General features: G+C 42.2%; 1 protein-coding gene across 1 annotated transcript; it reads right to left on the reverse strand.

The window, feature by feature from the left end:
* Nucleotides 1–910: 910 nt before the first annotated feature.
* On the reverse strand, nt 911–25,157 carry lats2 (large tumor suppressor kinase 2). The gene is made up of 9 exons (XM_063887680.1): nt 24,959–25,157; nt 18,065–18,726; nt 9,729–9,861; nt 7,736–9,279; nt 6,722–6,949; nt 6,257–6,611; nt 5,721–5,903; nt 5,288–5,394; nt 911–4,865 (listed from the first exon to the last, which is right to left on the reverse strand). Exons 2-9 carry the CDS (start codon nt 18,422–18,424, stop codon nt 4,323–4,325), a joined length of 3,453 nt encoding a protein of 1,150 aa, XP_063743750.1. The 5' UTR covers nt 18,425–18,726; nt 24,959–25,157; the 3' UTR covers nt 911–4,322.
* Between the last annotated feature and the right edge of the window lie 2,006 nt (nt 25,158–27,163).

The following is a 27,163-nucleotide window of genomic DNA, read 5'->3' on the forward strand; positions in this document are numbered from 1 at the left end:
ACTACATGTATTTAACAGCTTTAGCCACTTTTAACGAAATGAACCTCTAAGAATTGAACTAGAGAATTAACTTTTTAAGTCACAAAAGAGTCTAATTATTTAAATGTTTTACCAAAAAAAGTCACAAAAAATGCTAATTGATTGAATTGATTGCAACAATATTTGCATGCAATTTGTCTGCACAATGTTTACTTTTACTTTGTATACTTTTGTACTTTTTCATGATTACAATTTGAATGCAGGACTCTTACTTGTAATGAAGTAGTTTGACAATAATGTATTTGTACTTTTACCAAGTAAAGCATCTGGATACCTCTTCCACCATTAGCATAGATAAAGCTACTCAGCAGTACAAAGTAAGAAGTGGTTGAATTAAATCCAAAGCCTTTTACCAGCTGCAACAGGTAAGGCGTACTTTTACTTTTGGTAATTTAGGTTTTGTATACAAATATTAATACTAGACATAGACAATGGTGGAAATAAATTGCATCTAGGCATTATGCTTAATTGCATTAAGGTAATTTTCTTAAGTATTTCTTATTTCAGTATTTTAAATAATATATGTTATCATGAGAAGAGCCATTCAGTGTAGTTTCCCCTTCCACTTTCGATACTTTAAGTGTGTGTTGACGATAGTATTGTATAAAATACTTATTTTAGTGCATGTTTCGGCTGTCTTGAGCTCACATTTACATACTTAACTGTAAAGACGCTTAAGTCTGAGGTACTTGTATATAACATTTACCTCCAAGAATACTCTAATTCTGGATTTCTGAAGGCAGTATAGACTTGGTAGGTATTATATTACAAGTGATTATTGTCAGCCGATAAACTCATTTGTTTTGAACCCATTTAAATGATAATAAAGTTAAATACTGTTCTCTTCCATTCACACATTGATGAACTGAAATAAAGCCAAGTCCAAGAAGTTGGTTAATTTAATTTATACATACATTTTACACACAAAGGGCTGTGAAAGCATTTTTACAAATTCTCAATTCATACATAAATGTAAAAAAAGAGATAGCTGTCCACATCACATCGTCGATAATACTGCGTAGACATGGTTTTTTGAACATTAGCACAAGGGAAGTTGAAAAAGAAGGGGAGAAAAAAAGATACAAAAAAATATGTATATCTGTATAAATATAAATTCAAGAGTAACAGAGGTGTATCATACATCAAGGAGCATCAGAGACAACAACAGACTCCTTAGAGTAAAAATACAAAATGAAAAAAGGATACACAAGTGAAGAAATCAGATATCAAGTCAGTCAAAGATTGTCAGTCATCACTCTCTAACCTCAGAAACAGAAACACCTCACACACACTCTGCAGCGACTCTCCTTATAAAGCTATTTTTCACAAAACAGACCGTTCTGGTCGACGTGGATTGGCAACGAGGGGGTTTGGAGAAGTGGACGTCTGGACCACCTGAGAGGAAAGCTGCATGGGGAAGATAAAAAGAGCGACACCAGTCTGCCTTTAACCTCCATGATGGAGCCCTCAGCCATGCACTTCATCCATACTGGATTATCTGGGAAGCTCACAGACAACACTGGCTTTGTTTACATGCATGATACTAGCTTTAGTACATTTCAAACCCTGTTAAACACATTTATGGCAACAACAAAAAGATAGTTGCATGTGTTATTGTTTTTTTGGTGTATTTATGCAACAAATCTGCCAATCGATGATAAGAAATGTAAAACTTGAGCTTTAAAAATGCAAAAATTATCCAAGTGTCACTATTTTACAGTGTTGAAAAGCCCTTTTTCACTTTCCTAAATCATTATATTGCAACCATATAGGATAAGTTACATTAACATGTTTGACCACTTTACCTACACTACTGCCTAAGTCTATTTACTGTCAGTTATTGACTAGAAAAATAGTTAATGCGTGTAAATAAAGCCAGAGTTGATGTTGAACTGCTGTAAATGAGAGAATAAAAACAGGCAAAAGAGGATTGTGAAAAAGATGATAATAAGAAGGCAATATTTTAAGATTGTGCTGCTCACTTTACACACAAGGCACGGCACATTTACAGAGAAACAAACTTTCAATACATTGTCAGGCAAGTTTAAAAAAAAAAAAAATCTTCTGTAACAAATCTGATCCTCACGTTTTCCATCATCGTTCTGCGTCAAAAGAATCACTTAAAAAAGTTCAGACTTCTTCAGCATTTCCCAGTCAAATTCAGAATACTGAACGGTTTGGTGTTCAAACAGTTCAGTTTGACACGGAGAGAGCAGTCGCCGTTTACTGATTGTCAATAAGCGAGAAGGTACTGGATGATAGCGTCAAAACAAACAACATGGCACAAAGTTAAACAACACTCACACTTGTGGTCATTTCGGATAAATAAGGAAAATGTACCAAACACAACCTCTTTGTTGTAATTGTATAAAAGAGAGAAAGCTATTTGTTCTTTTTCAGATTACATTTCCTGAAGCCATCCTGCCTCGCTGGTCTAACTTTTATCTCCCGTCTCTTTCTGATTCCTCCTCTCCTGCGTTAAGGACCAGCCCGGCAGCCGGAGAGGAAGAGTCCGCCATCGATGTTCTGCAAAAACACTGATCGTCTTCATCATCACCTTCGTCATCGAGCGGCAACACGCACTCCCAACATTCAATTAGAAAAAAAGGCACACGGCTCATTACTTTCAAAACCCAAGCACACTTCTTTAAGCCACAACAAAAGAAAAAAAACCAGGTAATAAACAACAATAATAATAATGTAAATAATATTAACCACAATAATAAGCAGCATGTTGTAACTGAAAAGAGAAAATATATATATAAACCAATATATTTGTACATTTCAGTACAAAAAAAGGATATTAAGTGTTTAGAAAACTATATATAATGTATTTTTTTTGTATTGCACATAGTCATACTATCACATGTTTGCTGTTGTAAGAACATGTTGCATGTGTGTGTGTTTCCCTCCAGAAGATACGAGGAGGCGGGTTAAGTTACAATGCAACTCATCTTTGCAAAATAGCTGTAAAAGTGTGCATCTTTGTGTGTGAGTGTTTGTGTGTGTGTATATGTGTGTGTGAGAGCTTTAAGTCTCAGTGAGAAACCAACTCAGCACCGTCTGACCCGGCAGGTTCAGTCCTGGCCGGGTCTGGCTTTGATTTCTCAGATTTTCAACGCATTCGTTTGTTCCTTAAAACAAAGCACTGGGTGTTGTCTGCCTCCTCGGTAAACAAGAGTATAATTTAAACACATTTTTCTTGCTTTCTTGATCCAATTCTTCGTGTGATTTACGAGCAGAAGTCCACTGAACGTCAGGTTCAATAAACTCTGTCTTTGATTAGAGTAAAACAGATTAAGGCTCGATCTTTATCTGAACTCTACGCGTGTTTTTTGTGGGTTAAAATGCTTTTGTAGGTTCACTTTGAAATAGTTAGTTAGAATAAAACAAAGCATCTTAAAAACACAAAGCTATTTGTAACAGTAACCTCTGAGCGAAGAAGGATCCGGCTCCGTCTTAAGGACAAAACATCAAGGTGAACTACAGTTGGCACAGAATGAGGCAGCTGTGGATACATAAGACGGATGCAACTAAACAAATTTCATTTAGTTAATTTAATTCCAACATTTCAAGATTTATCTGCTTCAAAAAGCAAGTGGCCGTTTCTCAGAGGAATCTGGGAGAATTTCTAGCCAACGTCTTGAAATATTGACACTGAAATCTCCCTGCAGAGATTTCTTTATCTGCCCCAAACTGTACTGATGCGTGTGTGTTTGTGTGTGTGCGCACGTGAATGCAATGTAGCTTATTTTGCAGCAGCTGTGAAAGAGGCGTGTTGCTTTCTGAGTCTCCCCCCTACTTCACTGTCTAAGGGTAAACTGGTGTCACATTGTGTCTGATATGGGGGTTTAAAGCAGCTCCTGTGTCAGAAGATCACCGCGGAGGGTTTTCAGTTGTCCATAAGACACAAGGGTGGAAGGAATGGGACAAGAAACCGCTGGAAAGACCCAGAAGCAGTCCTCGAATTTGACATCTCGTCTGTGATCCAAACATCCTCACATTCCCATGATTCAATCCTTTCATCCTTTCTAAGCGATTCACCCTTTACGCACACAGAATGTCGTCTCTTGGTCCTGGATGAGGGGAGTTTTGTATTTTAAGTCATTGTGAACGCCCTATAGTTTCCACAAGGGGGTGATGTACACCAGTCTTGCTCCTGTAACAATCACACATGGCAGATATGCATCAACACACACACACACACGCACACGCACACAGGAGAAGAGCAATGTCACGAGCTAAATAGACGTAAAAGACGCTCAGAAAGTCAGACTGCAGCTCTACACGTACACCGGCTCACACCCCTCCCCCTGCTCTCCTTCCTCATCATCATCCTCATCGTCGTCATCTTCCTCTTCCTCCAGTTCATCGTCCTCCTCTGGGCCCGTGCTTGGCGTCGACCCGCTGACCTCGGGCGGTTTCGGGTAGCGGAAGGGGCAGCCGTTGTCGTCGAAGAATCTGCGGAAGGTGAACTCGTAGAAGGCGTGCTCTGGGTGTTTCCCGTGCGGAGAGCAGAGGATGTCCAGCGCCCGGGTGCTGTCCTCGCTGTCGCTCCACGCCCCGGGGACGCCCTCCTCCTCCACGGGGTCGAAGTTGGAGGTGTCCATCGGGTGGGCGATCTTGGGCCGGTAGGGTGCCGGTTGCTGCCGCAGATTGCTGGAGAAGTCCACCTGGGAGAAGAAGGGGTGAGACTTGATCTCGCCGGCGCCGTTTGACCCAACTCGATCCTCCGCGGAACAGCAGAGACGCCCGATGATGTCCACGGCCTCGGGGCTCAGTTTAACCTGCGCAGGAACCTGCAGGGTGCTCTCCCAGTTTATCACCTGCAGAGGGGAGGGACACAATACACAAGGTTACAACAGATACAGTGATGTCATCTGTTGGATTCACAAAGACAAGTTTGACTTGAAATGTCATTCTAGACGGATGGAGAGCAAAATAAATGTCCAGATATAAGTGATGTCGCAAAGCGAGGAGTAGATTCAAATAAAAATTCTGAGCCGCTGAGATTTCTCCTTGAAAAGTCTGACAGTCTGGGCCAGCTCCCAAGCAAAGCTTGGAAAAAGTTGCACTCTTACCTTAGTTAAAGTTTTGCTCACTTTCTGGATGCCTATGGGATCATCATTTTATTATTTGATCCCATAGGTACTCACAAATTAAGCTAAAGTAGCCTATGCATTTATTTATTGGTGATTAAATAAATATCTAATTTAAATCTTTAAGGACATTTCTCTTCCTCACTGACCTTTATCTGAGTCTCGGTAGGTGTGGGGGCCAGGAAGGGCGGCTGTCCCACCAGCATCTCAAACAGGATCACTCCCACACTCCACCAGTCACACAGCTGGGTGTAACCTACAACCCAAAACACACATATCAGATTAATTCTCAAATGCACAAAAACAGTATTTTATATATTTGTAAAGACATGTACTTTAGATTTAAAATGAAAGAAAATAAATTGTGATTTTCTTTTATAAAGAACATCATTACGGCCAAAAAATATATATCGGACATTTTAAAAGTCGACATTTAGAAAATATTTCAGAAATGTGAAGAAAAGTCAGATCTTTTAGGAAAAAAATTATAATTTTGAAAAAAAAGTCCTAAATTAAAATTTGGAAAAGAAAATCAAAATGAAAACAGATCGGGAGACAAAAAATGTGATGATTTCCCCCCACCTTTGCGCAGCAGCACTTCCGGTGCGATGTAGTTGGGAGTTCCCACTAGGGAGTGAGCGAGGCAGCGCTGGTGCTGACGGTTCGCCCGCTGCTCCAGAGTCATCAGCCGGTCCCCGCAGCGACAGTTCGACACATCGTCCCAGAAGTCACTGGGCTCCATGCTGTCCTGTCTGACGTGGCTCCCTGGAGGGGAGAAAAGGTGAAAAGGGGTTGCTGTTAAACTGCACACAGAAAACATGCAATGACACACTGGCATGATTAGCTGCATGGGAAAGAAAAACTATTGCCCTAGAGCAAAGCACTTAAGTGACCAGCAGCAGATACGTGTCTGGATTTGGAAGCTGACCTATTGACATACATACTGACGGGGATGAATGTGTCTGAAAATGCTCCTGCAAGCTATTTAGTTTTGCTAGACTGTAGTGAAGTGGATTATACAGCATATTGATGCATGTTTACAAAGTCCACTGAACCATGTGTGTGTTTTTGATGTTAAAATATTTGGAGCACTAAAGCTTCATCACAAGCAGCCTCACCTTTCTGGTAGTACTTGGAGTTGTGCGTCCAGCGGAAGCCGGTGCACAGACCGAAGTCAGTGAGCTTGATGTGTCCGTCCAGGTCGATGAGGATGTTGTCGGGCTTGATGTCACGGTGGATGAAGCCCATCTTGTGGACGCTCTCGATGGCCAGCGTCAGCTCCGCGATGTAGAAGCGCGCCAGGTGTTCGGGGAAGATGCCCATCCTGATGAGGAGGCTCATCATGTCTCCTCCGGGGATGTAGTCCATGACAAAGTAGAGGCTGTCGCGGTCCTGGAAGGAGTAATAGAGACGCACCACCCACTCATTGTCTGCCTCCGCCAGGATGTCGCGCTCTGCTTTCACATGTGCCACCTGGTCCAAAGGAAGTACTCATTAGATCCTCCATTTAAAACCAGAGCAGAAATATGAACAGGCCCAACCTCAGGACTTCTTCATATGTAAACAATATTGATTTAACTCACCTGGTTGCGGTTGAGGACATCTTTCTTCCGCAGGGTTTTCATGGCATAAAGTGCTCCCGTGTCCACTTTACGCGTCAGACACACTTCACCAAACGCACCGATGCCCAGAGTTTTGAGTTTTATGAACATGGCTTTGTCCATCTTGGCCCGGCGCAGTCTGTTGTAGTTGGACTCTTTCTGGTTCAGCATCTTCCTCATCTGCTCCTGCTCTGCCTCCGACAGGCCGGCCTGGGCAGAAAGGACAGGGGTTAAAGAAAGGTCACGACGGGAATACACAACAACCCTTTGATACGCAACTTTAAAAACGAGTACATTTTTGTATTTATTATAACTAATGACGCAAGAATTTGGTAAATGCCTGACCCAGTGGCGCCCTGACCTTTGCTGTCATATTTAACCCATTCTTCTGTCTGGGTCTGTCGGCGGTAATTTCTCTAAAAATGCTTTTCAATCACCTAAAGCTCTTGAAAAGGTCAGAGGTCAAAGTCATAACTCGGGACAAGTGTGAACTCATTGGCTTTTCTTTTCGAGGCAAAGTTATTTTTGTCTAAAAAAACAAAAAGTCCTCAGGAAGAATTCTACTGATGTTTTCCTGAGCCGCCCGAGAACTGATTGATGTCTGCTCTGGTGAAAACAAAGTATAAACACATACCCCGAAAAAAGCCTTTTAATTAGGTTGATTTAATCTTTGTATTTATTTATGTTATTTGTTTTCTACTGCTTATGTTGTTACTGCTTTCTTTGGGATCTTTGATCGTTAACACCTTTTTTTTTAAATTATCATCGCTCATTTTCTACTTTACTTATTCCTGTCGACTGTTGGTGCAGTGAGGATTTTAAAAGCTCCGTACCTTAACTACATCAATGCAAATCCAGCGATATGAAGGGAACCACCAGCCAGAGCATGCAGGGGTTACATGCTTTGCTGCAGGGCGCTCAAGACACTCGCTTCAACTTGCATGTTCATTTAAAACACTTCAGTCAGTTTAACAGTGTCTCTGTGTGTGGTCTTACCTTGGACATCTCCTGCTCCAGCTGAAGCCGGCGGTTCAGTTTCTGCTGGTGCGTCTTCATCACGTTCTCTATGTGCTGCTCCATGTAGAACTTGAAGGCGAAAGGCGAGTAGGTCTTGATGCGCGACTCCCTCTTCTCCTCATCCCGTCCGTTCTTCCTCACGGGGACGGGGGAGGTCTGGATCTGCTTCTTGTCTTTCACCGCTTTCTCTCCCTTGCCCACCTTCGTCTTCTCCTTCACTTGCTGGCTCTCCTCGGTCTTCCCGCTCCCCCCGCTGCCGCCGCGTGAGCTTCTGTTTGCAGGGCTGCTGTGATCCTGAGCGCTACACATCACTGCTTCCTCTGGCCCCGACATGAGCAGGTTTTTGGGGTATGGAGGCGGCGGGCAGCGGGGCTCCTGAGCCGGCTCCAGGGAGTAGGTCTCCTCCGGCATGTAGGCCAGCGGCTCCCCAGCATCCTGAGCCGTCATCCAGCTGGGGTGACAGGGCCCCACAGCTGTTTTGGGCTCCGGCCTCATCACGCGGATGCTCTTCACAGGCTGCTGGATGGGCGGGGATGTTACGGCTGTGATGGTGTTCGGAGGGCCCAACGAGGGGTCCTGTTTGCCGGCTGATGGAGGTGCAGCCATCGCAGGTCGAACACCATTTGGCCCTGCAGAGCGACTGTTGAAGGAGTTGGTTCTGCTGGGGACTCGCACCTCCCCCCTGAATGGGCCTTGAGGCTGGGTCTGCCTGGCTTGAGGGGCTCCTTCAGGACCTGGAGGCCCCGCCCAGTGATGCTCGTAGAGGTCCAGGTTCAAGCTGGCCCTGGATGGTGTCATCAAGCCCTGGGGCATATCGGAGAAGTCGGGGCCCATGGATGCAACGCCGCCTGGGGAGCGGGACATCATGTGGACCTGATGGGAGGTGGGGGAGGCCTGGCGTGGGTGTGAGTGGGGGGGCAGGTACAGGTTAGCGGGGTACCCTCCCCCTCCTCCCCCTGGAATGTTCTTCCCCTGCATGTTGACGTAGTTGTCTTGGGGCGCCATGGGGGGCGGGGCCATCTTGTTCTGGAAGGAGGCGGTCCTCTTGACTCCGTACCCCGAGGGCTCCATCATGTGAGGCCTGCCGTGACCGTAGTCGTAGTGGGGGCCGGGGACGGGGCCCCCTGGTGGCGGGGGCTGGAGCTGCAGCGGCTGGCCCGGGACGTTGTAGCTCATCATGGGCCCGTGCTGCTCCATCCCGCCCGGGTAGCCCTTCTGCTGGGCCCCTGGGGGGTACATGTTGTTGGCGGGGTTGTTCTGCGGGGCCATCACTGGGGGGTAGGAGCCCATACTGGGAGGACGTCCCATCGGGTTTCCCATGGCCGGGCCCTGAGGTGCACCAGACGGGGGCATCATGTAGTTCATTACAGGGGGAGCGCTCATGTAGGGTCTGGACATCTCCCCCTCAGGGCCGTAGCCTCCTGCACCCTCGTACATCGGGTGGTAGGGAGACAGGCCCCCAGCCTCACCTTGAGCCTCTAACGCAGGGCGGTGGTCCATCGAGTTTGGCATCCCAGCTTTTCCTGAAAAGACACAACCACAATATTTAGCCTGATCCAATGTTTCATTTTTAAAGATGATTTATTGACAGGTAAGCTACCTGAGGGCCACATGTGTTGCAAAAGACCCATCAGCACAAACAGATAATATCGATGTAGTAAAAAGAATGTGAAGTCTACCAGCGCATTTCAACTTCAATGCTTTAAAAAATGCGTAAAAAATAAACGGATAACTTTTTGAGTTACGGACCTCTGACCATCTACACATGTGGGCCAGATGTTTATTGATTTTATATTGAAATTGGGAGCTGAATGTACGGTCAACATGGTTAAAAGGGTTGCCTATTTATTCCTAATCGTTTTGTATTTTACATTTACTATAACTACTATCTGGTCTCCTGATTACGTTTGTTCAATGAGGACGGTAAATAAATCTACTTTCCAAAGGCATCGTGTTGAGATAGTCTTCTTACCTGGTGAAGTCTGCTTGATGACGCGGACGATGAGTTCATTGCGAGGGTCGAGGTAACTCATTTTGCTGATGTACTCTAAGGCCGCTTCGATGTTCCTGCTTCCGGTCTGCTTCAGCGCCCGCACCGCCATCTCCTGGGAAACACACACAAAGAAATGTTTAGAAATTACAACAGAAAGCCTAAGATTTGAAATGTTAATTATATCAAGAAACAAAAGGTAGATAAGAAACAGAAGAACCCTGAACACACTAACCACCATTTTCCCAAAAATATTCAGCATTATCTTTCTACCCTTAGGTCATTCTTTAAAAAAACAGAACAAAGACTCAAAACGTGTTTAACATTTAGTATAAGTAAAATGCTACCCTTATTTTTCTTAAAATTACCTACATTTTACAAAATCAGAGACTGATTCAGACTACGCTGTCAGAAAACCAAGCGCACAAGACAAGCAGCAAAACAGATTTTGTGAAAAGGATTCTGGGAGTTTGCAAAACGACAGCATTAAAATGATTACTTGTTGGCAGAAAAACTAAATCTGGGATATAGGAGTCCCCTGTCATCAATACAGCAGCACACAAATTATAAAAAAAACAAGTATATTGGATTTAGTTTGCATAAGACCGGTTGAGAGTTAAAAACTGTGACCGAAAAGCTTCCAAACTTTGGATCCTTGCAACAAAATGATTGCACTCTCCATAATCTTCTTGTAAAATGATCTTTTATATAATGATTTGCCTTTTAGCGCCTCAATCACTCATGGGCAGCTCGTCCCAGGCTCCAACAGGTGGGTCTCTGTGAAAGCCCACAGCTATGTAGGTCACCTATGTGAAAAATGTTGGTTAACCACTCTGGTATTTTCTATTCATCAGCTGCCCTGTAATTTATACTCGGAACACAGCGGCTAAAATGTGACGGGGGATACATGCAGAGCGTTCCTCTCGCAGATACGGCCTTTTATTGAAACAATGCCGACCATTCCTCTGGGTCTCGTGTTCATTTAAAGCAGGAGATCTTATTAAAGCTCAGGGTTCGATCGATTCAAACCCCCATCAGGCTTCAAGACATACTTTGTTTGTGGCAAGACCGAAACAATTTTGGTTCTTATTCAAAGGGTGAAATGTCGGGATTTATAGCAAGATAATGACAAAGGAACAAATGAGAGAAAATGTTAGTTTCATGGAATTAAATCATAGCAAAGGGTCTCCTAGCAACACCCGAATTTACAAGAAATATGTCATCAAAGTGAAACTGTGTGGTTTCCCTTTCTATAAAGCACGAGCTGTCGATGTTCCATCTTACGCAGCTTATAATCTGTTCGTTAAACATACACTAAGCAGAGGAAACATTTTGAGGTTTATCCATTTCTTTACTAAAGTGGCATTGTTCAAAGTGTTAGGTATTTTGGTCATCTTGTTGTACATCTTTAAAGTAATCGTTCCATCCCTGCCTGGTTGTTTTGCAGGAGTCTATAATGCAAGTGCCCACAAATAGTGCTTCATGTGTTTCTGTGTACTTGCAGGGTGAAATCTATTTATCAGCTAAATAACTCTCACTTTAATTCCCCTTGAATGCACTGTCCTGTTTATGTTGTGCAGTAAATACAACTATTGAGGAGGTCCGACCACACCTGGAAATCTGAATTCCTCTTCACTGTGCGGCGGGGGAACCAGACGACAAACTTCCTGTCTTTTTTTCACAACAGTAAACAAACAGGACAGCAGAGTGAGATAAACACAAAAGAAAAGTCTGTCTTTCCCTCGGCGATGGAGGGACCCACACCTAGATAAGGAAATCTCCTCGTAAGGCAGATGACTTCACTGCAAAGACATCTCAGAGCCGACACTCAGGTGCCCCTGCAGGCCAGATGAAGTCACAGCAGCCACAGATTTAAGCACTTTATTTGATCTACAAACCCTAAAAGCATTGAATCCTAGCTTTATCCATCGAAATTCATTACAGCAACATAAAATATAACTAACACCGGTTACTTTCTATGTAAAACCTTCATACATGTGCAAATGTATCAGTAACGTGTCATTCTAAAAGCACATAATGAAGCACATCGTTGTCCCCGACTGCATCGAGCTGCTGAGCAATTGGAAAAAATCTTGGAAAAAGAGCAATCTAGAATAAATACAAAAGCACTTCAGCCCTATAACTCTTACAGTCTTTTTAAAAGTTGGCGTGTTGTCAACATCAAATGTCTTTATAGGTTTTAAGACGTTTTCATTATGTTTTTCTGGCCAAGACAAATAAAGTTTATCTATTAAAGTGTCAGTGTCTTCTTTTATAGGATGGCTCGTTCCTTGAGTAACTTCACATTAGGGCAGATAATTCTCAATATCTGAATCTAAAGCTGTAGTTTTACAGTAAAGATATAACAAGCTGGGGGTCTGCCATTATTATAACATATGCAGTATTATTTATGGATTATGGCAATGGCCTCCTCACTCCTCCTCCAAAAAAAGAACATTAAGCCACAGCACATTCAGGCTGCTGCTGCTGCTGCTGCTGCTGCTGCTGCTGCTGCTGCCAGATTCCTAACAAAAGCCAGGAGAAGTGAGCACATTGTTCCCACTCTTAAATCTTTACAATGGCTTCAGGATCATTTTAAGATTTAAAAGTGCTGCTCTGCTAGCTCATAATTCACTCAGCGGTCAGATAGAAAGGGTCAAACTGCATTTAAACTTCCAGATTATCTTCGATGTGCAACTACTTTTAAATCAAATTAAAAGCAGAACAAGTTTTGTTTTAATTCATTTTCTGTGATGCACTTTCTTTTCCTTTAGTATGGACTTTCCCAAACTGTGTTACACGTACCACTTCTGGTATGCAAGCTTCACTCTGGTGGTATGCGAGAGCTTTGCTTATAAACTTAACAGAGTCAAGATCTTCTCTAGGACACCTTTGGGGAGGAAAGGACATTTAGTTTTCAAGTAACTATTGCCGAGCAGCTACATTGGAAACAACAAATCTGTGCTAGTTAGCGTTAGCTGTTAGCAGCCGGTTCACAGCAACATGATCACGCTTGGCTAAATAACAGAGCTAGCAGCTAATGCTAACGGAGATTCTATTACCACGTTCAAGCTCTATTCAGTACAAATCCTAATGTTATCATGATGTGGTGAAACTCATCGTGCGAAATCTCATTTTTTGATAAACTTCATTAACTAACAGTGGCATTATGTAAATAAACTGGCATTTTATGGGTTAAAGTTCTGATAATTAAGGAATATTTGGTAGAGAGGACCAGCACTGACGTTTGGAAAAAGATTTAAGTCTAAAATATAATCATTTTAAGGACATGTGTTCTCTAAATGGGCATTAGAGACACTTTTATTTAAAGTGAGGCCTAAGGGTTAAAAGTAGAGCGCACAGCAACCGTGAGCACAGTCAGCTCTCAAAGCCAGGAAATGCCAAGGCCACACACTTTCTATGCCTTGTGTGTGTGTGTGTGTGTGTGTGTGTGTGTGTGTGTGTGTGTGTGTGTGCTGCATTCCTGCGTAGCCAGTACAGAGTGCATGCTGCCAGAGCCGCCCTGTCACATTATGTCCTTCTCTCACTCAGTTTTCTCCCTCATTTGCTTTCTTCTGCCTCCTTGTTTACAACTTGGAAGTATAGTAATCCTGATTTAAAGTATTTTAGATGGGTGATTTAGGATTATTGCTGAAATAGGGACAACAGAGCACACACACACACACACACACACACACACACACACACACACACACACACACACACACACACACACACACACACACACACACACACACACACACACACACACACACACACACACACACACACACACACACACACACACACACACACACACACACACACACACACACACACACACACACACACACACACACACACACACACACACACACACACACACACACACACACACACACACACACACACACACACACACACACACACACACACGTTGTCTTTAATTAATGGTGCATGTGAAAAAGTAAGGGATTGAGTGCCAATGTGTTGCACTGTTAGGGAAAATGTTTCACATAAGACTAAAGCCCTTCTAAATTGATGACATGGAAGTAAATTAGAAAGTATAACTTGCATATTAAAGGCTTAACAGCATACACCTAAGAATATATCAATGCCCTTCATTAATGGTGTTAAGTATTAGATTTAACAGATGATTTAGGAAAGGAGTTTTTTTTTAAAGAAAGTTTTGAGCCAGCTGAAATCCAAGCACTCGCCTCCCACCGTGATATTGCTCTGCTGGCTACTATGACCTACTTTCCAACAGTCAAGTGCTGTTTTATAAGATTGGCTGGCATGCCGAACCACATTTTATTGGAAACATTTATGTAACCCTTCCTTACAGGAAAAGAAAAGAAGCATTTCAAATGTTCTATAATGAAAACAGATAAATGAACATATGGCACAGGAGGAGAACTTAAGATACAGTTTTTATTCTTTAAATACTATTGATTGTGTAGCTTTTCTTTATGTGGAAGTGCCTAGATGTCTGTGTGCATATCCCTCCCTTGTGCTAAACCCAGAAAAGGTTGAAAGATTTAAAGGCGCATTTTGAGTCATCATTTTGAGACCCACAGAGGCAAAGATTTTCCTCATCAGCTGCTTTATTAACACATTTTTCCCTATTAAATAAATGCAAACCTTTGAGTTCCAGAATAATACACCCCTATTTGTAATAAGTATACAAATATTTGTCTTAAAGAGGACATATGCTTGTTTACAGTTCGTATTTGTGCCTCTACTGTGACATGTTTACATGCTTTAACATTCTAAAAGTGCTTTATTTTTCTTTCTCACTTCCCTTCTCTCTTGGATTTTGCATGTGTGTGTGTGTGTGTGTGTGTGTGTCCGTGTGTCCGTGTGTGTGTGTTGGGTGGAGGCGGGCCTGGTGACCCCGGCTGTCATGGCGACAGATGTTCAGTGCTGAACATTCCTCAGGAAGCAGGAATTCTAGCTATTTGTATTCAGGATAGTTTTTCTCCCATCTCTCTCTCCCTCTGTCGAAAATATCCAGGCCACATTTCGTACCCTTGTCATAATGGTCGCGGCCCGCAAGCCACACGGTTATCCTAAACGCATAATCACAAGCAGACAAACTCCAAAACAAACAAACTGCTCTGACAGACCGACATAATGAACACAAACACAACATTTTTTTTGTTGTCTTTTTGACCCAATTCTAAAACGCACTGCAGCAGTATGAGAAAATCAAAGCCATATGGAGGACGAGCAGAGTGCAGATGGATGGACACGCCGAGGGGAAAGTCCATGCATCATTTCCACACAGAGCCATAAAACCGTGATCCAACCTTCCTCTTCCTCATCCAAGGTGCAAAGTGTAGAGCAATGCTTAAGCGAGGACATGCAATTCTTATGCATTTTTTTCCCACTTTATTCACAAAACAAAAAAGTATTTACAACAAACTCAAGTAAAACCTACTACTAATGAATAGATTGCGCAAATGGTTAATTGATCATTGTGTCCGTCTTTCCAAATCAAGTTTGGTTCTATAGTTAAGAGAGTCATATTCTGCTGAATTTCAGGTTCATTTTTGTATTGTCTTCCTCTACTGGGACAGGTCTCCATGCTTTAATGTTCAAAAAGCTCTTTATGTTTCTCATACTGCCTGTGCTGCAGCACCTCTTTTCACCCTCTGTCTGAAACCAGAGACCAGTCTGCTCTGATTGGTTAGCTGGCCTGCTCTGTTGTGATTGGTCTACCGCCCCTTAGCCGATCACGTACAATGTGTTGGAGCGCTATATATATATATAGATATACAAAGTTTGAAGATGTTATTGGAGAGTAAGAGAGGAGAGATCGTCTAAAAGAGCGAGGAGTTTTCACTTCTTAACCACGAACAAACCCAGCTCCCATGTCACGTCCCGTTGGCCTCATCGTTACATAAACACCGCAGTGTGTGTTGCTCACACGGCGAAGGCTATAATATGCTTAGCCTGCATAGAGTCCTGTACAGTTAACAGCCTGTGAGGAGTTCAGGGAAGGAAAACGCACCCATCCTTCCCTCTGTTTCCTTTCTTCCCCCTGTCATCTTGATGCGTGGCATGCAGCCCCACACCCTCACTCCCCCTCCAAAACATTTCCTCCCTTTAAAAAAAAAAGAAGGCGATTATGTAACGACCCACATTGCTCTGTAATTTGCAGCTGGAGAAGACAGCAGGGACAAAGAGGAGGAGGAAGCGAGTTGATAAGAGCTGAGTTTAACAATATGAGGCGAAGGAGAATTGAGGAGGAGGGTGTTCAAGGACAGAGTAGCTGATCCACGGAAGCAATGATTGTTTTAGGATTGGCTTGAAGGGAAAATATGTAGCTCATAGTGGCCTAACAATTGTTGGCTGTATGGTAAGACATCCAGAGCAACGGTAGTGATGTGTTTTTAACAACACACAACAACACTAGTGAAGTCAAGAGTGTGTACAGGGGATGAGAGAACAGTCAAGAGGTGTGTAAAGACAACCTGCAGTTTGTAGTGAACATCTGGAATGGAAGAGGCTTTTGAGAAAGAGAGAAAAGAGGCAGCAAAAAAATGACTAACCTTTTGATTCTAACTCGTTTTTAAAGTCATGAAAGAAAGTGAAATCCTTTCGAGTTACAAAGGAGCAAGAAGGACAAGTCAAGTCTCTAATTTAATCATCATGAGTCAATCAGCGACTTCAAGTTCTCAGAACAAAGGCGGATAGACAGACGGATGGAGGAGGAGAGGCGACATGTTGGTTGGAGGCTGGACTTCAGCTGGAGGAACTGCTCCACCCTGCTTCCATTGAATGTTCACTTCCTGTTTGCATTGCCTCTGCCCACACTCATTCACAAATGGTGGAAGCAATGGAGGTCAGCCAGCCGCCAGCGAACACAGGAAGCGGCTGCCCAGAAGATATTCAGTTTTCTCTTTTATCTCCGACAGGTGTTTGAAACGCACTGGAGGCTTCTTAAACGGATTGTTCATGCTCTCCGGAGAAAGTTATTTTTTTCTAGACTTCAGCTCCTTTAGAGCAACAAACTGCAGAAAGTAGGTCTTGCTGATGTTAAGCAAGCTCTAATAGCAAAGGCCAATCATTATCAACACCTGTTTAAGCTAAAGTTGTACATTTAGTCAAAGCTTTGTCAAACATGTTGATGTATATAATAGGAAGGATCTTAAGAGGAAGCAGATTTTTTAAATGTTTACTGTGTTTATGTATGCACAAGCACAAACCAAATCAAGATGCTTGTATGTGAAAACTTCTTGGCAAAAACTGAATTCGGACTGAGTCTCAGTGAGTGAAGTGACCCCTGAGTAACAGCCCCCCCCCATGGCACGTTATTTTTTGAGTGATTCCTGAGGCTAAGGGTTGACAGTAAACGCTCTCAACTCTCCCTCCTCGCTCTTCTCCGGAGATGTTTGATGGCACTCTCGCATTCCTCAAGCCGGGACAGAGGGAGTGAACGCTCAACAGCCCGGTTGGGAAATGCACCTGAAATTTCAACATTTCACCGCTCGGTCCTGCGTTATGTAACCGCAGCACCGTCCTCTTGGCAGGGAGCTCTTGTATTGTGTTGCATCTGTGAGAATATGGCACCCTCAACTGCTTTCATTAGGAATTCCTGACTGAAGGAGGCAGAGCGGATTCATAATGCAAGTGAAGTGGCACTGAGCAACACTTGCCAAGACACAGACAACACTAACATATTCATGCTGTGTATTTACACACACTACAATACACCCTCTGTTGTGTTGATATCTTACAGATGGGAACTAAAAATAAATCGTGTCCCATTATATTGCAATACAAAAATGGAAAACTGGCAGAATAGCAATTTAAATCATCAGTTTTAATTTACATTTGACTTTAGTTTAATGTAGATAAGATTTGTTTGCAGATTTAAGGACTTTCAGAAAGTTCTATTATATGCATTTACTCCGTTTATAGGTTGTGATTTGTGGCTCATATTTCTTTAAAATGTAAGATTGTTTGAAATGCCAGCTACCTCAGAAGTATTTGACTTGATACCTTTTTAACATCATTCAACGCCCATCATGTGAGGACAAATCAAACGTCTTATCAAACACCTCTGCTGTGAGCAAAAGCTAGTCCTCTGGAGATATTTTGGTCGGTAATTTAACAAAACAGAGTACCAATACCCAACGAAATCTGCAATGCACTAGAACAACTACCGATATTGAAGAGATGGAAGAAATTGTGCAGCATCCCAATCACATTCTCACAACCAGGCAGGACAGCACCATACACTCCTACGAGAAAACAAAACAACACAAACCCGTTCCGGTCATAAAGCCTCTCTTCCTCTCTCCTGGACTCACCTGGTCACAGCCGGTGTTCACCAACTCCTGCAGCATCTGCCGGTTCACCTCCCCGGGCCCTGCAGGGTGCCCCGACCCGGAAGAAGGGCCAAACTCGAACGGCCTGAGGGACTTGCGGATTTCTCGCAGGGCATTCTGGTAGTTGTTGAACTTCTGCGGGGGTCTGAGTTGCTGCTGCCGGCTGGCCGCGTCTTTCCCGCTCTTGCAGTCGGCCGCTCTGCTGCCGTCGGACCGCGAGCTGCCGCCGTGCAGCGCCTGGCTCACCAGCTTGGCAGGCTGCTTCAGACCCTCCTTGATCTCCAGGAGCCTCTGCCGAGTGTTGCCCACATACGGGGCCGCTGGGAAAGTCTTGGGCCTCATGGCCTCAGTGCCCAGGGCAGGCACCTACTCTAAAAAGGGAAGCACACCAAGAAAAACTCCCTCCAAAAAAGATCCTTTTAAACTGGCTGGGAAAAAAACAGGAGCCAAGATTTGGGAGTAATCTGTTTGTTTGTTTGTGTCTGTCTTTGTGATTCTGGAGATTCTGTAGATGCTGGATGAAGGTGAGGTCCTACAGGCATGCAATGGTGTGGCTTTCAAGGCTCAGGTTCCAGCTTATTCCAGGAAATGCAGCCGGTCACGAGGGCGCCGCGCAGCCAGACCATGATGCTGCCAGTCTCCGCCTGAGAAGGAAGGGATGGAGTTAGATGGAGACTGCGGTCATGCATGGTGTTCAAGTATTTTCTAAAATTAAAGCTAGCGCTGGGCAGCTTACATTTTAAGCACAGGGAAGTTGTGCTTTTAATTAAAAATAGAAAGTGTGTAGACCAGAATGGACACTGCACAGTCAAGTTAAAGGCCATGTGATTTTAAATATGTCGGCGACTCAAAACCAAAACTCACCAATTTTAACAGATTATACATTTTGTGCAGCAGAAAATTATACATATGGAAGTGTACATTTTATGCCAACATTTAAAGGAAAATAAGTTTAAAATGTGGCCAACAGGTACCTACTATTTGTAGACTTAAAAGAATAAACGTACAAAAATGATAACCCTCTCTATACGGGTTACAACTTATACATTTCTTCCCTGTTTATCACAGAGTGGCATTTTCACAAGGTCTATTCCAGGCTGATATAAAGGTAATCTAAAAATGCCAGGGTGTTCTGCTATCCAAAACAGAAACACAACATAGAACCAGTTTGAAACCAGTCAAAACTGGAAGTCTGATTCAGTACGAGTCCATATACAGTGCTGGTGCATACCTACTGCACAATTCAAGAATGCTAGGGGTCATCGAACACCACCTGCCCCCCCTCTGCACCCCATCAATACATAGCAACGGTTGCACAAGTCAGCCCGTCAGTGCATACTTGTGCTCCGTGGTCATCGGTGAACACCCTTGTGAGAGCGCAGCGACGAGGGGTCCAGACATTCAGCGGCCCTCCCTGCGATGCTCTCCTGCGATCAGACATTTAACAACGTTTGACAGTCTTATCTGCGGGAACATACTCTGCATTCTGCCACAGCACCGCCACTCCCGCAGGGCAGATGGGATGACGTGTGATGTAAATGCACATGTTCCTGTCAGGAGCCTCACGTGAGGTCCTGCAGGCCAACGCGAAACACTCACACAACTTGGGGGACACAATAAACTCTATTCTGATTGTGAATCCAGAGCTAATAAACGCGAGTGTTTCCCACAGGAATGTACTCTTCCCTGGATGAAAAAGTGTCTTTAAATGAATGTAAACAATCCTGGGACAATACCACTTCCCAATGACACACTTGTCTTTGGTCAGCAGAAGGATGAATAACAAGACAGAGTCTACACAGCTATAAAAACAGTGTGGGGCTTAACTTAGGCACAGCGGTGCTTGGAGCTTAATACTAACATCAGCATGCCAACTTGCCCACGTTGTTAACATGCTGATGTTAATTTAGCTTCTTTATTTAGCGTGTTATCATGCAAACATTAGCACTAAATAAAGCTGAGGCTGATGGGAATGAAGTCCTAGTTTTGTTATTTGATCATTAATCAAAGTATTGCACTCATTTGGATTTCAACATTTAAATTAATGAAAAGTTAATGAGTAACAAAAGTTGTTCCAATACATCCTGAGACGAATCAACACAATTTCATGATAAAAAAAGGGTTGAAATGGATGAATAAATGCCTCAAAAAGTGTCATGGTAGATGTCAAAGCTGCAAGGTACCATCATGTTTGAGCAAAGTCATTAAATTAAACAATCTGACCCTTATTCCCTACAGTTGTAAAACAAACTTCAGATTATTTTTAATTTGTTGGTCAATGAGCTTGAAGGAAATGGACAAAACCAAACCTAGAAATCTTGCCTGATCATTGAGGACATTTACTGGTTGGTGATGTTTCTTCTTAAAGTGTTCTTTCCCTACATTTGTGAGTCACTAAATAAAAGTTTCAATCCTCTACCCAAGCAAACACTCTTGACAGATGACCCTGAAACAGACGGACAGGCTGGTTTCCTGTCCAACTGTTTCACATGCTTCAAATATCCTTCTTGCTCAGAGAAAGATTTCCGTTTGGCTGGCAGGTGATGTCTGCTCTCCAGATACCAATGTGGTTTGTTACCTACGCTGTAAAACTGCCAGACATATTCCCATCCTGGCACGTTTCGACACGGCTGTGGTCTAAAAACTTGTTTGCTATTCCAACTATTTCGTTTAAGCAATCGACTTTTGATTCATCTGGTTGTGAGTCTTAGAAAAATAAATAGACCTAATTATTTCAACCACAATGAACATGATTCATAAATACAACTGATGGGCTGTAGGGCGTTTCCTCAAACTAAATCTGTTATTTTATACATCACTACACCTTTAAGTGCTCATACCATAACAACGTTCCACACTCATAGACTAATTGTATTTAAAACCAGGCCCCAAATTATCTTACAAATGACCTCAAAATGTCACTCAACATATCGACTGAGAAGAGACCAAAACAACCATAAAGAAAAGGGACAAAAAACAGCCGCAAAGACAATGAAAATGGGAGAAAAAAGGACTGTTAATAGACACAATACTCCCATGGCGTCAGTTTCCGTATTGCAACTCTGTTTGCGCATTAAAAAAACCTACATTTGGAGATATTCTTTTAAAAATAGCCTGTTGTTTTCATTCGAATACTAACAGCCGATCAGAAACTAGTATTTTATGTTGCCATGGGGCAGAGTTCCAAAGTGGGATGAGTTCATTTGAGCGTCCGGGGTTCCAAAACTGAAGGTCCTTCCATGATGCTACGACAAGATAAAACTAGTTTGATAAGTTTGCTTTTGTTTCGTTTAACAAATGTAGCATCTATACAGTCACAACAATTAAGCGTTAAATGATCCACGGCTCTCAGGGTAAACAGCTTCTTCTACTTCCAATACAACGTGTGGATATTGTGGTGGACTTTGTTGAGTTGTCCACCATGATTTCGCAAACAAAGCAAGTTAAAACTCTGTATCGATGGGTGATTATATTGACCTTCTGTATCGTTACAAAGTCCACGAGACTCCGTGTGTCTGTGTTGAGGAACCCTTAGGATACCATGAAAACCCTAACCCTAACCTTCAGAGGAATTTACAGCATGGGAAAATACCAGATGTGGACATTTTGCTCTTATGTAATGCCAAACATTTAACATTAGAACATTACCCCTATTTATTTATCATGTAAGATCATTATTATCTACAATATAATATTAGTGCCTTCTCAGTTTGAATACTATCATTAGTTTTGAGTTAAACTTATTACACTTTTCTCATTTCTCTTGCTGCCTCTGTAACACTGCATACTTCCCTGATTATCCTATCTGATCTTAATAGGCTTCTTTAATTATTGTATGTGATCACAAAATGTCCCTTTTAATAAAAACCACATTGCCCAGCAGTACTGGACTCATGGCATTCACACTAAAGCAGCCAAACATAAGAAGCCTTGAACCACCAAACCCCCACCGCCTCCTCCCTGGCAGACTCCATCCCTTTGGGCCATTTCTGAGAAGGACACAGCCCTCACTGTTTGTACAGATAAAACTTTGCATGGACAAAAACATGTTTTTCTTTTATATTGCTGGGTGGTGGGGTAGGGCGAGGACAAGGGTGCCACGCTGTAAAAATGTTGCCCCATCTCTGGGATCTCTCGCCTCCATTCCTGTGATGCTTCAGGCGCCGTGTCCAACCAATGAGCATTCCTTTCCACAAGTAACTACAAGTAAACTCATACCACCGCTGAATCATGGGACAGTCTGGGACAGTCTCTGCTGACCAAAACAAACCCAAAAAAGAAAACAAGATATGTGGACTATCTGTGTGTTGAACCGGGAGGATGTTGGTGCAGGTCCAACCTTCACAATATACCAGAAAAGACATTCTGCTAAATACCACAACTCATTTCCACAAACACACTTCCAAACTAACTCTAAACTCCAACAATACATACAGTACCTAAGCCTTATCTCTACTTTGACTTAACCCTCAACCTAACCTCTGACTCCTATTTGGACCCGAGCCAAATATGCAGAAACAGCAAGTTTCACTAAAATATACAAACTTCATGAAATTGGAATTGTGACCTGAGAGAAATATAAAATAATAATGTGACGTGATAACACATTTTAAAGTCTGGAATTTTATACAACATAAATAAATGAACATTAAATTGTAATAATCCTGCTTCAACAGACTTCTCGTACCTTTTCATGACTTATTCATATATTACAAAATCCCTTCTGCTAGTTGTTCTTGTTGGTAGATTCAAAGCATTAATGGGGATGCATTTATAGCATTCAAAATGCACCGTCATTTTTTGTAGTTGTTGTTGTTTGTTTCTCCCCAAGAAAATCAAATCAAATGTTTGGGATAAATGGAAAGATACATGTTCTGAGAAAGGAGTCCTTCTTCTGGTCGGTCACATTCAAAGTTAAAATCTGTCCCTTCCTGACTGCTGTCACTTTCTTTTTAAAGGGGCTCAGATTATATCTTACCTGACAGAATTAGGACAATTCTGTCTCTGCTGTATTTGGGACATTTTGGAGAAATGATAATGTTAGAAAAGTAAGGCTGCCCCCTCAGTCCTATTCTTTCAAGACTTTCTTTGTTTAACGTTTTGCTTTTATTTCCGAGAAACACGAGTAAATCTGCGGCCATCACAAGACAAAACCACAGAAGTTTAGGTTGACTAAGGTTTCCAAGAGTTTCTTTTAGTAAAGGACAGCCTTAAAAATGACAGTAGATCTAACTTCAGTCAATTCATAATATAAAATCTACAGGTGACATCACAAACAATACAACTACTACAAACCATGGTGTTCACAAATCTCCAGAGAAAGACACAAATTCAACTTCACAGCAAAAACACCAGACATATTTTACACAGTGGCTGTCTCATCTTCTTTATATTTGAAACTGTGTACTCCATATTACATCTCTCTAGTGTTGCTATGTTTATGTTTACTGTAGTTTTTCTCCCACACAACAGGCTTTGTGCGGGAGAAAAACTACACAGTAAATATACTTGACTGTAACACAATCAAGTCCTCATTTGGGATCAACAAAGAACATCTATCTATCCTGCATTTCACCAAGCGTCTTTCCTATTCTGCCACCTCGTTGTTTTTATTTCCCTGCTTCTGTTAAACAATAAACCTTAAATGGGCCACATCTGCCAGCCTGTGTGTGTAGTCCAGCGGTGGTTTCCCACTGATCCTGTGGTTCTTCCTCTAAAGAAGCCTCTGCATCGCCTGACTGAATCAAACCCAGCCGTGGCCAAATACCTGACGGCACAGTGTTGCATCAACAAAGTCACGGTATAATAGGTCAAATTGTTTAGGATAAATGTCCCCTCCTGCCTCGGGAGACCGGCTGGCAGCATGAGTGTCCAAATCAAACTTTGTTGTTGTGGTTCAGAGGAGTCAGCTACCAGGTGAATCCTTTACAAATCAAACACCTGAACGCCTGTCAATCAAATGTAGTGAAAGTGTATCAAACATAAAAAGAGAAGGTGTGTGTTTGGGCGTAGTAATAGTAGTAGTAGACTAGTACAAGCACACCTGAATGAAACACATGGTTGCATCGGTGCCAAACTATGCAGGCCTGTAGGCTTGGAATAGAGACAAAAAACAGCAAACTATGGACAATTTTTCCCACTTGTTCTCCTCTATTTCCCAACACACTGAGAAACTATTTCAACAACTTGGTTATCTTATCTGTGGAAAACAACAAATCCACTTTTTTTGTAGGATACATTTGGAAATCTTGTGATCTTATGCCTCTCAACAGTCTGTTCTTAACCACATGTCACGGCTTAATTGTGAATGCAGGAACTCAACTTCATGTTGTATTAAAAAGTGAAGGGTTATCTGATACTCAAAGAATATAGGCCTATATATATATAGCTTGAAACCTCCTTGAGCTCTTGTATTACAACTGAAAAGGTCCATAACATGGAGTTTGGGCCCCTTAGAGGTCCCTCATTGTGGGGATCTGCAGCAAAAACACGGCTTTTCAGCAATAACTTTGAATCAGCATTAGGGAATAATGTTCTGGTGATAAGTTCACTTTCCTGTTCTGTGTCAAAGCTTTAAAACCGTTACAAAATGGTGTCTGTGTAGTTAACAGTTTTTGCCTGCGGCCCCTGGACATGGAAAGGGTCGGAAACCCCTGTTTTACCGTCCTGTGGCCTCACTGCTGCAGCTCCAGAACATTCCTATGCAGGAAAAACTTGAGTATTCCAAATATAACTCAAAGGAAAACACAGAAAACCCTTTCTAAAATCTCCTCACTTCAACACACCCACGACGGAACATTTTTCCTCAGCAACAAGTCGTGGAAATAAGTTTACTCCACCACTCCCCTCCCCAGGAAAAGTTAAGTCTCAACTTACCATGGGATAGAAGGAGTGGGAATAAGCTCGGTTTTGAGAGTAAATCCTGTTTCTCGGTTGATGAGTGCGTAGAAAAACCCGAGGAGCTCAGTGAGGACGGAGAAAGAGGGTAAATATGATGAAACCAGCCTCCATTTTCTCCGCAGACTGCAGCAGGATCAGAAATGCAGCACAAAGTTGGACACTCGCTGCATTGTTAACATTCCTCAGGTCACGTGACGGACCGACGCACGTCAGCAGCGAGACGAAGATCGTCTGTGAGAAGAGATGGTTCACTCGGTGGATTGTTAGAAAAATGTTTTAATTGCAATTATCTGAATTAACACGTGTTATGAAAGAAATCTAGTTTTCTGGCAAATTATATTATTTTAAAATGCTTTTCTGGCACAGTTCATGCAGTCAATAACTAATGACAATAGCTTTTAGCATTATTTTTATTCGGTTAAAGGAATGGGAATGCCTTTTTTTGTTTTGATTACAACTATCTTTACACACATGATAATATCCCAGGCTATTCTCGTAGATCCTTTAGATTTCAATGAACAAATGTCAGCAAGTATCATGTTTTCTTTACAATTAGAGGAACAATGCAATTCAATATATGAATAAAACAGGTAAAGATTATTTAGAAATATAAAGAAAAATGTGTGTTTTCCAACTAGAAAAAGACCAGAAAAACGATGTGAATATGACTGCAACTAACGATAATTCTCTTTATCAATTCATTTGCCAATTATTTTTTTAATTAATAATTGTGTTACAAAAATCTAAGAACAAAAGTGGAAAAAGGTCTATCGTATTGTTCAAACTGCAATGACACGTTGTACATTATCTGTCCATCTTTTATATGACTACATTGCATTTTTGGCAACCACCAGGAGCACCAAGGGATGCATTTCTTCAAACCTCAACACGTAAAATACTTTTTTTTAAATCAGCAGAGTGAGACGTCTCGAGTTTCCCTCCTCTCCGACCACACATACTCTAGGCGGGGCTTCCTGAAATGTATTTCTCGGTGTGATAAATAAAAAAATCAGTGCATTACTCAGTCACTCCCCTCTGGTCTTCAGTCAGGGAAATCTTTACTAATGTGCCAGGAGGCCATGAATCAGTGTGAAAGCCTTTACTCTGTTAACAATTATCACCACAATGTTAAACACATGGAAGTGGGTAGATCAATAAATACCTGTATACACACAAAGACAACACTGGGAAAAAAAGATACTGCATTTCCAAAGTTGAATTGTTCAGTAACAGAGGCAATAATGACGGAAACTAAAATAGAAATGTAAGTTTCACATCATGGAAGTAGGCTACATGCAAGGGCGAAACCATGTAGGTGATATTGGGGGGGTCCAAATGAGCATTGGGAAAAGCCTTCCTGCGGGGGGTCTGTGGGTCCTCCCCCAGAAGATTTTTGATTTCTTAGATGCCATTTCCTGCATTATAGTGCATTTTAGGGTGACCTGTAAGACAAATCCTAACCCCATGAAATAGATATAGAACAGTAGATTTCAGCCCTTGGTCCAAATGTGAGCCCTTCCCAAAATATTTAAAGTGAATTTTGTACAATTTTCATATAGGTCTATTGATAAAGATGTGCTTGTATAGAACATAGTTTTAAGAAATGCAGTATAATGACCAATTAACAAGTTACAATTCAAAGCTTGTTTTTTATTGTAGGCTGTCAAGTAGCAAAACACAAATACAAAATGTGCAATTGTTAACTTATTGGCTTCTTAAACAAAGATAAGTGATATTCTGATAATTAGGTCAAAAAGAGCATAGAAATATATCTAAATAAGACTTAAATAAATGCCCCAAAAGTACGGAGGCGTTCCCCATTCATTTCCACAAATCTTTGACAGATCTGTCTCCTGTCCAATGCATCCAATTTGTCTTGATGGACATGGCAAACGGCAAGATTGTTTAGCCGGGTTTGCATCATTGATGTTCTCAGCCATGTCTTCAGGCGTCTAAGGGCACTAAAACTTCGCTCAGCCTCTGCTGAGGAGGCAGGAACAACCATGACAAGTCGCAAGAGGGCCTCCACTTCCCTAAAAAGATGTCGTACCTCTGGCGTCATACCCTTCAAAATCTCTGCTACCTCTGAGAGACTTGTACTGGGGTAGTTGGCCTTGAACATTTTCAACTGTATGTCCAAAGACATGGCATCCAACTCTGGGTATTCATTGATGAGTGTAT

Source organism: Eleginops maclovinus, chromosome 7 (assembly GCF_036324505.1).
Source record: "Eleginops maclovinus isolate JMC-PN-2008 ecotype Puerto Natales chromosome 7, JC_Emac_rtc_rv5, whole genome shotgun sequence".
In the NCBI taxonomy this organism is placed as follows: domain Eukaryota; kingdom Metazoa; phylum Chordata; class Actinopteri; order Perciformes; family Eleginopidae; genus Eleginops; species Eleginops maclovinus.